Consider the following 12,795-nt stretch of genomic DNA (forward strand, 5'->3'; position numbering starts at 1 on the left):
CGCAATTATTACAAATGACTAGAAGTCACCAGGTCATACTAATCCTGTGCGAATACGGCTAAAGACTGTCTCAAAAACACGGTTTGAAATCGCTGGTGTTTCTGACGTCACAAACTACCTTGTAACCAATCAGATCAACGTGTGATCGTCAACGAGTGGATCTCTGAGCTGAGCGAGTGAGTGGAGGCGGGGCTCATTTGCATATTCATAGAACCGCGCATACGAAATGAGGCAACGTTGTTACATTCAAGCTTAAGGCATGATACATTTATTTAAGGATTTTTTTTTAAATATATCATTTTGGTGATAAAAGATGAGTTTAAAGGGATAAAATTATTGACTACAGGTTTTTTTAAAAAGTCTTCACACTGTAAACACATAATAATGAAGAAATTAAAAGTTGTGTATTTAGAATCAGATCAATGTGAATGTGAATTTAGTGAGTCGAAGACAGTGTTGATTTCAAGGGGATTTTCTTTTCTCACAGTGACCTGTAAATGGAAATATTTTTGCTCATTACGCATTACAATAATTTTATAATCATTTCCATTTCTGCAGCTTATTTCATAGGTTATTGAACAGTTGTGAGAACAGACTCACGTTTAGCATCGTTCACCTTCTGGATAACCCGTTTAGGAGTTTGAGACCATCGAAGTGTCACATCTGTGAATCCTCTATCAGCAAGAGCAGATCCCAACTGAAAATAACATTCATACTAAACTGATTAGATCAGAATGTAATGATAGACTCAAACCTTCCTCCCTAAAAAGCACAGTATGTCAATGTGACATCAGGAAGACGCTGGACTCCTATTTCGTTTGAAAATGAAAGTCGGGTTGACGTCTAAACACAACAATTGTTTGACGTCAAGCTCCAACATCAGATGATATTGTTTACTTGATGATAAAGATAAAATCATCATTTAGTGGTCTGTTTCACTGGTGTCAGTCTATTCTTTTCATACACAATCATTCTGTACTATTAATAACAGCAAACTTATTACATTGCCTTGTCCACTAAAGTATCTTCAGCATCTATTAGGGCGTTTTCAAACCTGAAAGTCCGCACCAAGGTCCGAACCAAAGTTCACGTTTTGATAAATTTTATACTTTCAGAAAGTTTTGGTTTGGTTTCACACTGCAATTATGCGAGCGCACTAAAGAACTTTACGTGACATACTTGCGTCCTGTCGTCATCATCTATGTGGGCTGCATCTCGTCATTGATTGGTTTGTAAACGGACGTGCGTCTGACGTCAGCGTGTTGTCAATTCGGCGGGTAACTTTGACAACATGAATGAACAGACGCATATCGTTGCAACTGTATTGTTACTTTTTCGTCCCGCGAACATTTTATCGTCGCCGGCAGGAAAGGAGGAGAAGACTGCAAGCAATCATGCGATTATTATTATTATGTCATCAGACCATACTTCAATTAAAACCTGGTCTCCTCCTCTCCCCATGTGCCTCCACGGCTCATTTTTCCTGCCAACTTCTGTTTTTTCGGCTATGCGGGAACCACCGGAACTTCCTGTAAAAGGTCTGAAAGTCCGAACCATACAGAAATGCTTTCACACTAGAAACGAAACAAACCTTTGTTCAGCTTGATCCGGACCGAGACTACCTCTTTTCGTCGGACCAAATTTCATCTGTTTGGTCCGGACCGTGATCCGGGGTAGGTTTCACACCTGTAATTTTGATTCGGACCAAACTGAAAAGTCAGAAAGTCCAGACCAAACAAGGTAGGTGTGAAAGGGCCCTTAGACTCACTCAGACTCAAAATCAGCACATGAATCTCAACAATGGTGACATGCTTAATGCCACAATGCATTTTGGGAGCCATAGATTAGTTTTGTATGATGCACCCAGAAAGCATTGCGGCATGAAGCATGTCACTGTTATTGAGATTCATACACTGATTCTTTAATGTCTGCGTGTATCTTTAAAACTTTTTGCTGTAAAAACCCTCAGATTAAAACACTGCTGGACAGTCACAGAACTATTACAATCAATAATGTACAATTAATAACATGATATCTAAACAGCGAATAGACTCTGAAAATGATCAGTGAATCAAACACTACATGATGATCATATCTTTATCAGCCAACATTATCTGAACACAATTTCTCTTGCAGTTCTTGCCATAAACACAGGTACAGCAACAAGAGAAAAAATAATGTTAAAAAGTCAAGAGTTAAACTGCCCAACTAAAGCACACAATGATCACAAAATGATCACATGCATTTTACGTTTTTTTAAGTGTCTTTTTGTTTTGTTTTTTGTTTTTCCAGAATTCAAGTCTGCCCAATGTTAGAGCTTGAGGAGCAAGAGAGCCGCTTTAATTTAAACCAGTTCTCTTTTTGTAAGTGCAAATGCATTGCAGTAAAACACCAACTGATCTTGTTCTTAATAAATTCAGGTCATAATATATAATAATTTGATGTACTATGCGCACATCCAAAACTTGGGTTGTCTGAATTAGATATTTAGATGTCTTCCTGTTCAATAATTATTTGATGTCTTCTTTTTGCCTATTGCATAATTGGTTAGTTTGCTGATTGCCTGATGTCTTTTATCAGGTGTGAGGATTTACTATGTGAATATAAAATCCCTTTATATTTATTCTTCTTACTGCTTGACGAAGAGCCTTTTGTTGCAATTTATTAAAGTTTCATGGGAGCAGATAAAGCAGTGCCTTTCTTTCATTACTTTAAGGTCATAATATATAACAATACAATAATGTGAGTAAAGTCGTTCAGGATTTGAACTTTCAAGCAACACACAGATTAGTTGAAAATGTTTTAAAATGTTTCTATGTAAATTAACCAAAATTATTATTTTTCAAAACACAAAATAAATCTACACTCAAAAACCAAGGCCTTGTGTCCACCAAAGTGTTTTTAGCCGGCTGAAAACGCTAGACGCTCTGCTGAAAACGCCTAGCTGTGGGCGCTTGAGAGCGTTTTGGCAGCGCTGCGTTTTTTCAGTTGAGACGATTCATTGCTATGATACAGAATATCCGAACAGTTACACAGTTTAGTTGTAACTGATTTTGCAGATAATTTCTTTCATACTACAAATTTATTTTTCATCAATTTTGTTCGGTTAGCTCTGCTGGTTGACGTTGTTGTACAAAAAGAATGTTGTGACAGTTGGTCGGTGTGATATTTGTCCCGCCCCTCCTCTACTGTGATTGGACGGCTGGGTAAAAAGTGACAGTTCAACCAAAGTTGAACATTTTTTATCTCTCGGCGACCAGTAAAAAACGCCGGGCGCTCAGCGTTTGAGTGTTAAAAACACGCTCAGCGCCTCGTTACGCTCATGGTGTTTAAAAAACGCGGCACTCCCATTGAAAACAATTAGAATTTTACGCCAGGTGCGTGAAAAAACGCTTTGGTGGACACACGGGCTTAAGGTTCCAAAAGGTGTTTTATTTCGCAGCGATACCATAGAAGAACCATATTTGGTTCCTCAAAGAACCTTTCAGAAAACCGTTCTTAATATTTTTTTTTTCTTAATTTGAAGAACGTCTTGACTGCAACCTGTTCTCTGAAAAAGCGGGAATGACATGAGTTAGCGCTATGGGACTTTTTTTTTTTACCGGTTCTGAAGTATGTGTGGCAAACAAGAACTTGGCTTTAAATAACCTCTGACGATGACGTCACTAGAACCCGTGCTGATGAGAGGCTATAAATAGATGTGAAACATCTGCGCTTTCAGGTCAGTTTGTCTGAAGAGACGTCTTGAACGCGAGTGCGGCAATGCAGCGCAGCATCTCGTTCCCCCTTTTTCAGAAACAGGGTTACAGTCAAGTAACCCGAGAGGTTACCTATCAAAAGCTACTCTTAATGCTGCGCTGACAGCGCTATGGGAATGAGAATACCAACGCTGCTGCACTGGGAGTGTCTGGACCCCGCAAGGTTGTGTAGTGTGTGGCACAAACACAAGAATGGCCTCAGATATGAGCATGGGATGTCGAGTCAAGGGCATGTGAGCCTGGAGTGACATGAACATCCAAACTACAAAATCTGATAAATGTTTGGAGAGAGGACCAGCCTGCCGCATCACATACTGTTTGCAAGGGAGCGCCTCTTGCCATAATCCTGAAGTCAGAAGCTTGTCAGGCGCTGACTCTAATGGCTCAAAAAGGGATCTCGACTTGCTCCTCAAGGACTATGGCCATGACCCACAGAGAGATCTTTGCTCTAACGGGAGGCCTTAGCCGCCTCACTCCATTGATGAGGCGGACAATCAGAGGGTGCTTCCCGACCGAATATCCGAGAGACCGTCGCTGAGGTTCCACTCCCTTGCCACCGGACAGAAATGTGAACTTCTATCACTTGCTCTTTCTCCTGTGGCCAGTCAAGCTGTAATCTGGCCACTGCACGAGAGACCACATAGAGTCACTCCTCATGCACTTTATTATCGCGAGAGGAGCACTTGGAGGCGGCATTAACTCCTCAGAATTAAATGTAACCAAAGAACAGCCAGACAAGATATTAATAAAATCATCTAACTTCTCAAATCCGATGATTATTTAAATAATTTCATTCCCCAAAATTAAATGCAGCCATATATTAACCAGACAATTAAAAATGGTCAAGTTGAACAAGAGAGAAAGGGATATATTTATATATAGCGGACCCGTAATCTGTCCTCAGCCCGCTCTGAAGCAGCACTGTCTTTAGCAGCAGACTGGAGGATGTGGCGATCTGGAGAGAGAACGAGAGAAAGGGAAGGACCATTTCCTCAGCCGGATCGACTCGTGATATAAAAAAAAAAAAAAAAGCATGCTCAAATGCAAATACTCAAAGCAGAGCCATGCATTTTCATAATCACGGATGGGCCATGAGCATGGGGGCGAGCATCTCCTAACTGTTTGCCACAAGATGTTCTCTTTTTTCACATTAAGACATTTCTGCTCACTTACAGCTATAACTCTAACTCCAAACAAAGGGGACAGATAGAAGTGTAGCACACACACACACACACACACACACACACACACACACACACACACACACACACACACACACACACACACACACACACACACACACACACACACACACACACACACACACACACACAGACACACACACACACACACACACACACACACAATACAGTTCTCTGGAGACAAAGAAACCTGAAAGTTTACATGTTTCACGTCTATTTATAGCCTTTCACGAGTGTGCATTCTAATGATATCATCATCAGAGGTTATTTAAAGCCATGATCTTGGCATGTTTTCCACACATACTTCACAACCGGTCAAACAAAGATGTTTTCCCATAGCGCTGTCAGCGCAGCACTGAGAGTAGCTTTTATAGCAGTTTACCTCTATAAAGAACATTTTGAGTAATGGAAAGATTCCATCAATGTTAAAGGTTCTTAATGGAACAATCAATGCCAATAAATAACCTTTTTATGTTTACTATAAAATGCAGCAAAAAGTAAATGACTTGAGAACCATTTGGCCTAATATACAATATTTCTGCTTCTCACAGTAATCATTAAGGTTGAATTTGTTTCTTTCTCTCACCTGTTTCAGAACATTTTCTCTCATTGAAGGGTCAGTCAAATCATTGCTGGAGTTAAACTGCATTTTTACAAATGTCCTTTTTAAACAGGGAACTAAACAAACACAGTCATACATGTAAATACATAAAACTTCAAATTCAATTAACAATGAAATATTAGAAATATTGGAACTTACACATTGGCATTTATTAAAACATTTCCCTGTTCCTCACTGTGTCTTGTTGACAAAAATATATGACGATGTGAAGACATTATTATTATTTGATATTATAAAGCAATATGAGTGACGTACCTTCTCCATAGACCTTCACCTCACAGAGAGTGAGTGTCTTCATGTCTCCAGGAATGATCAGATTCACATAACGTCCCTCCATCCCACCACATGAATAGTTGTAGGACCCTCCTGCTGGAATAGCAGGAATAACAGCACATCTACAGACAGAGAGAAAAACAGATGAAGGAGATCAAGATACTGTCATATATTCAAATTCACATTTGTACTCAAACTCTCATGTTCTTTCAACCTCAAGAGTCTCACATGGGATTGTTGTTGCCGCTGTTCTTCAAAGAGTTCCCGATGCGAATCTCCGCTCCGTTTATTTGTTCTGCACAGCAGTCTCGTCTGTTAGTGACGACCACTCTACTAACTTTGTAAATGTGTTGCAGATCCAGCCTCCACCACGGGTTAGTCTCATTAAGGGTTGAGGAGCATCCCGTGTACAACTGCTGGAGACCTCGATCAACAGCCTTTTCAGCAAACCTGTCCCCAGATGTTGACGACTGTATAGCAACTCCAGCTACTGCCAGATTTTCTAGAAAATGTATAAAAACAAGACATTTACATTGATGCACAAAGTTTGTCGCAGAAGGGAAGATTATTAGTGAACAATGACTTGAGGTAAAGTGAGTCATTTCTGAGAGGCATTGGATCAGTTGTTAACTCAGAGGGCAGATTTTGCTTTATTTAACGCAAGACAAAGTCTTTACGAATCAGGAAATTAGTAAGGGTGTCTTCTAGCAAGGTTGTGAAACAGAGAACAAGCACTAATATTATTGCAGCTCTTAAAGGCTGAGTTTACACTGGCACAATAAATCTGATCGAGATGACTCCATATTTATTATACAGATTTTGTGGCCCAGATAAGGTCCAGTTCTGTTTTTTTTTTGTTGCTCTTGGTTGACATGTGGCATTGCTATGGCCTGCTTATGGCCCAGATCTGGCAAACAGGAGCGGTCCGCCCAAGCGCAACCATTCCATGCGGTATGTGCCAGATGTGGGCCGGATCTGGGCCGACACAACGTTGCTATCTGGGTACGCTTTCACAAAAAAACGTTTAGCAAAAAAAAAAATATATCTCAAGGGAGAATAGGCCAGGATTCTGCTAAAATGCTTCACACTTCAAACAAAATCTACGCCCTTGATATGGTATTATATACTGAAAATAATTCTCTACAACAATGAATTACCTGCCAAATACCCGTAGACTTCAACCTCACAAAGACTAAGTCTCTTTTGATCTCCAGGAATATGAATAATCACATAACGTCCGTCCATCCCATTACAGGAGTAGTTGTAGGACTCGCCTGCTGGAATACCAGGAATAACAGCACATCTACAGACAGAGAGAGAAACTGATGGAGATAAAGATACTGTCATATAATCTTCACATCCACATTAATCATTCTCATTTGTACACAAACTCTCATGTTCTTTCAACCTCAAGAGTCTCACATGGGATTGTTGCTGCCGTTGTTCTGCAAAGAGTTCCCGATGCGAATCTCCGCTCCGTTTATTCGTTCTGCACAGCAGTCTCGTCTGTTAGTGACGACCACTCTACTAACTCTGTAAACATCCCGCAGATCCAGCCTCCACCACGGGTTAATCTCATTAAGGGTTGAGGAGCATCCCGTGTACAACTGCTGGAGACCTCGATTACCATCAATGGCCTTTACAGCAAACCAGTCCCCAGATGTTGACGACTGTGTAGCGGCGCCATCTACTGCCCGATTTCCTGTGAAAAGAATAAAGTTCTGACACTCAAAGTTTGAACATGCACTTGTGTGAATGAGATTTGAGAACTACAGGATTATTGATGAACAACAACTTGAAGTGAATTGAGTCATTTCCGCAACAAATTTTTTTGTACTTCCTATGTTAATATTTTTCCTACTTCCTGTAGTTAGAATTAAACAAACACTGACCTTCCTCACAACAGGGAAACATGCATTTATCTGAATAATCTGACTGTAAGATGCCAATAAAGTTTGAATATCATCATACTGGTTTGGGAGGATGTGAATAAAGTGTAACAATTTTCAGTTTTGTATGGCATTATACTGTATATTGAAAAGTGTTCTACAACAATTCATTACCTACTAAATACCCATACACTTCAACCTCAGCAAGATTAATAATCTTCTGATTTCCAGGAATATGGACAATCACGTAACGTCCCTCCATCCCACCGCATGAGTAGTTGGCCATGGCTCCAGATGGAATAGCAGAAATTACAGCACATCTACAGACAGAGAGATAATCTGTTATCAGTTTCTGTTCATCTGAAGCTTTATTAATCAAAACAGTCAAAGAAAGCCTCACATGGTGTTGCTGTAAACGTCCAGGAAGTTCCCTACACGAATCACTGCCCCGTTTATCCTGCTATAATGATAGTCGGTCAGTCTGTTAGTGATGGCTACTCTGTTCACTCTGTACACTTTCATCAGATCCACTCTCCACCACGGGTCAGTCTCCGGGTTAGTGTCGGAAAAGCTGTCACGTACACCATCGACTGCATATCCGGCATATCCGGTCCCGTATGTGGACGAATGGGTGGATGTTTGCCCTAATGCTACGTTCTCTGGAAGAAGACCAGTAAAAATACAGTTTAATTAATTCTTGTTGAACATTAGGAAAGCGGGTCTTTAAAAGCATTTCATTGAAATAAAACGCCTTAGTGTTTTTATCTATTATCCTTATCTGGGGTTATCATCATTAACTAAAACTAAAACCATTAAAAAAAATTATTACTTGAAAAGAAATAAACAACTGCATAGTAGAAGTAATACAATAACTAAAACTTAAAAACTATAGACAAATATATAGTAAAACATATATATTACAAAAACAACAAAATTACTAAAACTTTCAAATTAGAGTGAAAACAGAAAATATAAAAATACTGGTGTTTTATGTGGTTTGGGAAGAAAAAGAGATAAGAGAAAGAGATAAGAGAAAAGAGAAAAAGATAAAAAAAGCCCCTGAAAACTAAATCCAAATAGCATACTAAAATTATGTCTGGCATATTACTGTTATATCTGGCAGTTCAAACAAAAATAATAGAATAAAGATTAAAACCTATTTGAAACCAGAGAGATCTTACCTTCTGCTCCATTCACCATTTCTTGAATCAATAAAAGCCCTGGGTAAAAAACAGATTCAAATGAGTTCACATAACCAGGTTCTGCAGCGCTGTGAATTAAAGTAAAACTTTTCTCCAAATAATTCACTTTAATATAGTCACTAATAAATCACACATCATCTGAATGATAAAGGCATTGTAAAACAGTGATCTGTGTATTAATGGCCAAGCTGGAGGAAACTACTGACACATCAACAATAATCTGCAGCATACAAAATACTGTCATCTGAAGTGTGACCAGAAGACGCTCCTGTGAATCACGACTTTCTGGAGAAATCATTTGCATACACAAATGATCACCGATTTCAAGATTTGTTTTGAAAAGCAGAATCAGAATAACAAAGTAACAAAAAACACTCCAGAGATCCAGTGATGAAGTGAATTTACAATCTATACATTGAGAGACATGCTTTTGAACCATGACAAAAGTAACATGCTTGGAAAGAAAATGTGCAGTAAATCCACAGCAGAGAGCGAGATGAGTGCAAACTATACTAGAAACATTGGTTGAAAACATTACTGAACGAAGTGGAAGATTACAGTGTTAATATTAGTGTGAATCTAGTAGAATAGCAGATGCAAGTATGTTGTAGTCTACTTTACCCAGTAAGATCCACAGGGACTTGAAGAGCTGCTTCATGGTTGATCAAAGGCGTCTGTCTTTCTTTAGTGATGGAGAGTGTGTGTGAGTTATATACGTTTAGAGGATGAGCCATTTAAATTTGCATCACATGATCAACCTTGTCTCTCCTCCTTTCTTTACAAGTCTTTACGGGATTACGAATCCCTCAATGGATATAATGGCTATCAGGTGCAGGAGTAATTGAATAATAATAATAAAAAATATATATTACAATAAAATATAGCAGCAAGCTATATTTCATTGGGTTTGATCAAAATATATGTGTTGTATGTGTGGAAATTTAGAATTTAAACAAGAATTTAGATTCTGTCACACATGGTTACGGAGTTATAAGCTAAAATGTAAATTTTCTTATTATAGTGCCACCTTGAGGTGGATTTTCAAAAGATTTGGTACATATGTTCATTTTCAGACAATATGCACATACAGGTGCTGGTAATATAATTAGAATATCATCAAAAAGTTGATTTATTTCAGTAATTCCATTCAAAAAGTGAAACCTGGATATTATATTCATTCATTACACACAGACTGGTATATTTCAAATGTTTATTTAATTTAATTGTGATGATTAAAACTGACAACTAATGAAAATCCCAAATTCAGTATCTCCGAAAATTAGAATATTACTTAAGACCAATACAAAAAAAGGATTTTTAGAAATGTTGGCAAACTGAAAAGTATGAACATGAAAAGTATGAACATCTACAGCACTCAATACTTAGTTGGGACTCCTTTTGCCTGAATTACTGCAGCAATGCGGCGTGGCATGGAGTCGATCAGTCTGTGGCACTGCTCAGGTGTTATGAGACCCCAGGTTGCTCTGATAGTGGCCTTCAGCTCTTCTGCATTGTTGGGTCTGGCGTATCGCATCTTCCTCTTCACAATACCCCATAGATTTTCTATAGGGTTAAGGTCAGGCGAGTTTGCTGGCCAATTAAGAACAGGGATACCATGGTCCTTAAACCAGGTAATGGTAGCTTTGGCACTGTGTGCAGGTGCCAAGTCCTGTTGGAAAATGAAATCTGCATCTCCATAAAGTTGGTCAGCTGCAGGAAGCATGAAGTGCTCTAAAACTTCCTGATAGACGCTGCGTTGACCTTGGACCTCAGAAAACACAGTGGACCAACACCAGCAGATGACATGGCACCCCAAACCATCACTGACTGTGGACACTTTACACTGGACTTCAAGCAACGTGAATTCTGTGCCTCTCCTCTCTTCCTCCAGTCTCTGTGACCTTGATTTCCAAAGGAAATGCAAAATTTACTTTCATCAGAGAACATAACTTTGGACCACTCAGCTGCAGTCCAGTCCTTTTTGTCTTTAGCCCAGGTGAGACGCTGTGTCTTGTTCAAGAGTGGCTTGACAAAAGGAATGCGACAGCTGAAACCCATGTCTTGCATACGTTTGTGCGTGGTGGTTCTTGAAGCACTGACTCTAGCTGCAGTCCACTCTTTGTGAATCTCCCCTACATTTTTGAATGGGTTTTGTTTCACAATCCTCTCCAGGGTGCGATTATCCCTATTGCTTGTACACTTTTTTCTACCACATATTTTCCTTCCCTTCACCTCTCTATTAACGTGCTTGGACAAAGAGCTCTGTGAACAGCCAGCCTCTTTAGCAATGACCTTGTGTGTCTTGCCCTCCTTGTGCAAGTTGTCAATGGTGGTCTTTTGGATTGTGTAGCCTACAGAACTGGACTGAGAGACCATTTAAAGGCCTTTGCAGGTGTTTTGAGTTAATTAGCTGATTAGAGTGTGGCACCAGGTGTCTTCAATATTGAACCTTTTCACAATATTCTAATTTTCTGAGATACTAATTTTGGGGTTTTCATTAGTTGTCAGTTATAATCATCAAAATTAAAAGGAATGAACACTTGAAATATATCAGTCTGTGTGTAATGAATGAATATAATATCCAAATTTCACTTTTTGAATGGAATTACTGAAATAAATCAACTTTTTGATGATATTCTAATTATATGACCAACACCTGTATACCCATTTTTTGTAAAGGTGGGCCATTCAAATATGCTGTAATTAGCCGCTGACATTTTTTAAAGCATACAAGTCATATTAGAGGATATGTTAGGACGTCCACCAAAAGGTGTATACAAATTTTCAACTTCATGGATCATACGGTTGCAGAGTTATAATGATTTTGTTTCACATGCCTGGGCTTAAGTGTGCTGAAACTGTGCTCGTGGGTGGTTTATGTTCTCTCTGAGAGCATGACCACGTCGGCACGTTGTTCGTCTTGCCTTTCTCATTAAGGTTTAAGTGATCAGCGTGCCGTGTGCCGTCGAGCTGCCGTCTGACAGCGCGGGTTGTCACGGCAACCCAGCTCGCGTCGTTCGGCGCTCTAGATGCGCGGTCGAGACTCAAGTGCCTCTAACGAGGTGGAGTCCGCTCGACTATGTCCCTATCTAGTTCTTCTTCTGGTACACCAGAAAAGGGCTACTTCTGTGTATAGCCAGGGTGACCGGAGGATTATAGTCAGGGCTTCCCCGCCCGGTAACCAATCCTTGTGGGGCCCCTCACTCCTCTATCGCATCGCAAACATGTTGAGACTCTGTTTGTGGGTGGTTATATTCTCTTATGAAAACATGACCACGTCAGCACGTTGTTCATCTTGCCTTTTTCATTAAGGTTAAGCGATCAGCGTGCTGTCTGCCATCGAGTTGGCGGCCACATTCACTGTCTCGCATGCCTGGCAGCTTCTGGATGGGATGCTGGTCATTCTCATGATGGACCTAGCATTTCATTTGGGGCTCCAGGAGAGGATTAGACGTTGATCACTGCATCAGAGAGAGGGTTGTTACGCTCTGGAAATGAAGATAATCCAGGTTTACACTGGGGGCGCAGTGCAACGCGTAATCGCCTTGCCCCGCCCCCGTGCCTTCCCGGATGTGTGTGAAAAACTTTTTGCAGTATGGAAGCATTTTGGTGCCAATATGGCAAGCCAGACGTAGCAAAAGCTGCAAAAAGTATTTCCTCTCTCACTACCCTCAATGATGGGGTGGCAGTGCTACTGCAGACCGCCTGTTCCCTGCATGTGACAGCTACCCTGCAAAAAAAATAAAAAAATAGTAGAAGGCCAAAACAGTCATAATGCATGAGGATAGTTCTAAGTCGGAGTTGAGCTGCTCCTGGTGACTGACCGACACTATGCCTTGCCACCCTCTT

At 40.0% G+C, this 12,795-nt stretch overlaps 1 protein-coding gene across 1 annotated transcript; it reads right to left on the minus strand.

The window, feature by feature from the left end:
* Positions 1–252: 252 nt before the first annotated feature.
* On the minus strand, positions 253–9,652 carry LOC143736766 (uncharacterized). The gene is made up of 11 exons (XM_077227460.1): positions 9,568–9,652; positions 8,926–8,964; positions 8,145–8,403; positions 7,919–8,064; positions 7,278–7,557; positions 7,013–7,158; positions 6,084–6,357; positions 5,838–5,977; positions 5,547–5,638; positions 601–697; positions 253–491 (listed from the first exon to the last, which is right to left on the minus strand). The coding sequence occupies exons 1-11, from the start codon at positions 9,602–9,604 to the stop codon at positions 463–465; spliced, it is 1,539 nt and encodes a 512-aa protein (XP_077083575.1). The 5' UTR covers positions 9,605–9,652; the 3' UTR covers positions 253–462.
* Between the last annotated feature and the right edge of the window lie 3,143 nt (positions 9,653–12,795).

This window comes from Siphateles boraxobius, unplaced genomic scaffold (genome assembly GCF_051911475.1).
Source record: "Siphateles boraxobius isolate OS27281-9 unplaced genomic scaffold, OSU_SipBor_1 130, whole genome shotgun sequence".
In the NCBI taxonomy this organism is placed as follows: domain Eukaryota; kingdom Metazoa; phylum Chordata; class Actinopteri; order Cypriniformes; family Leuciscidae; genus Siphateles; species Siphateles boraxobius.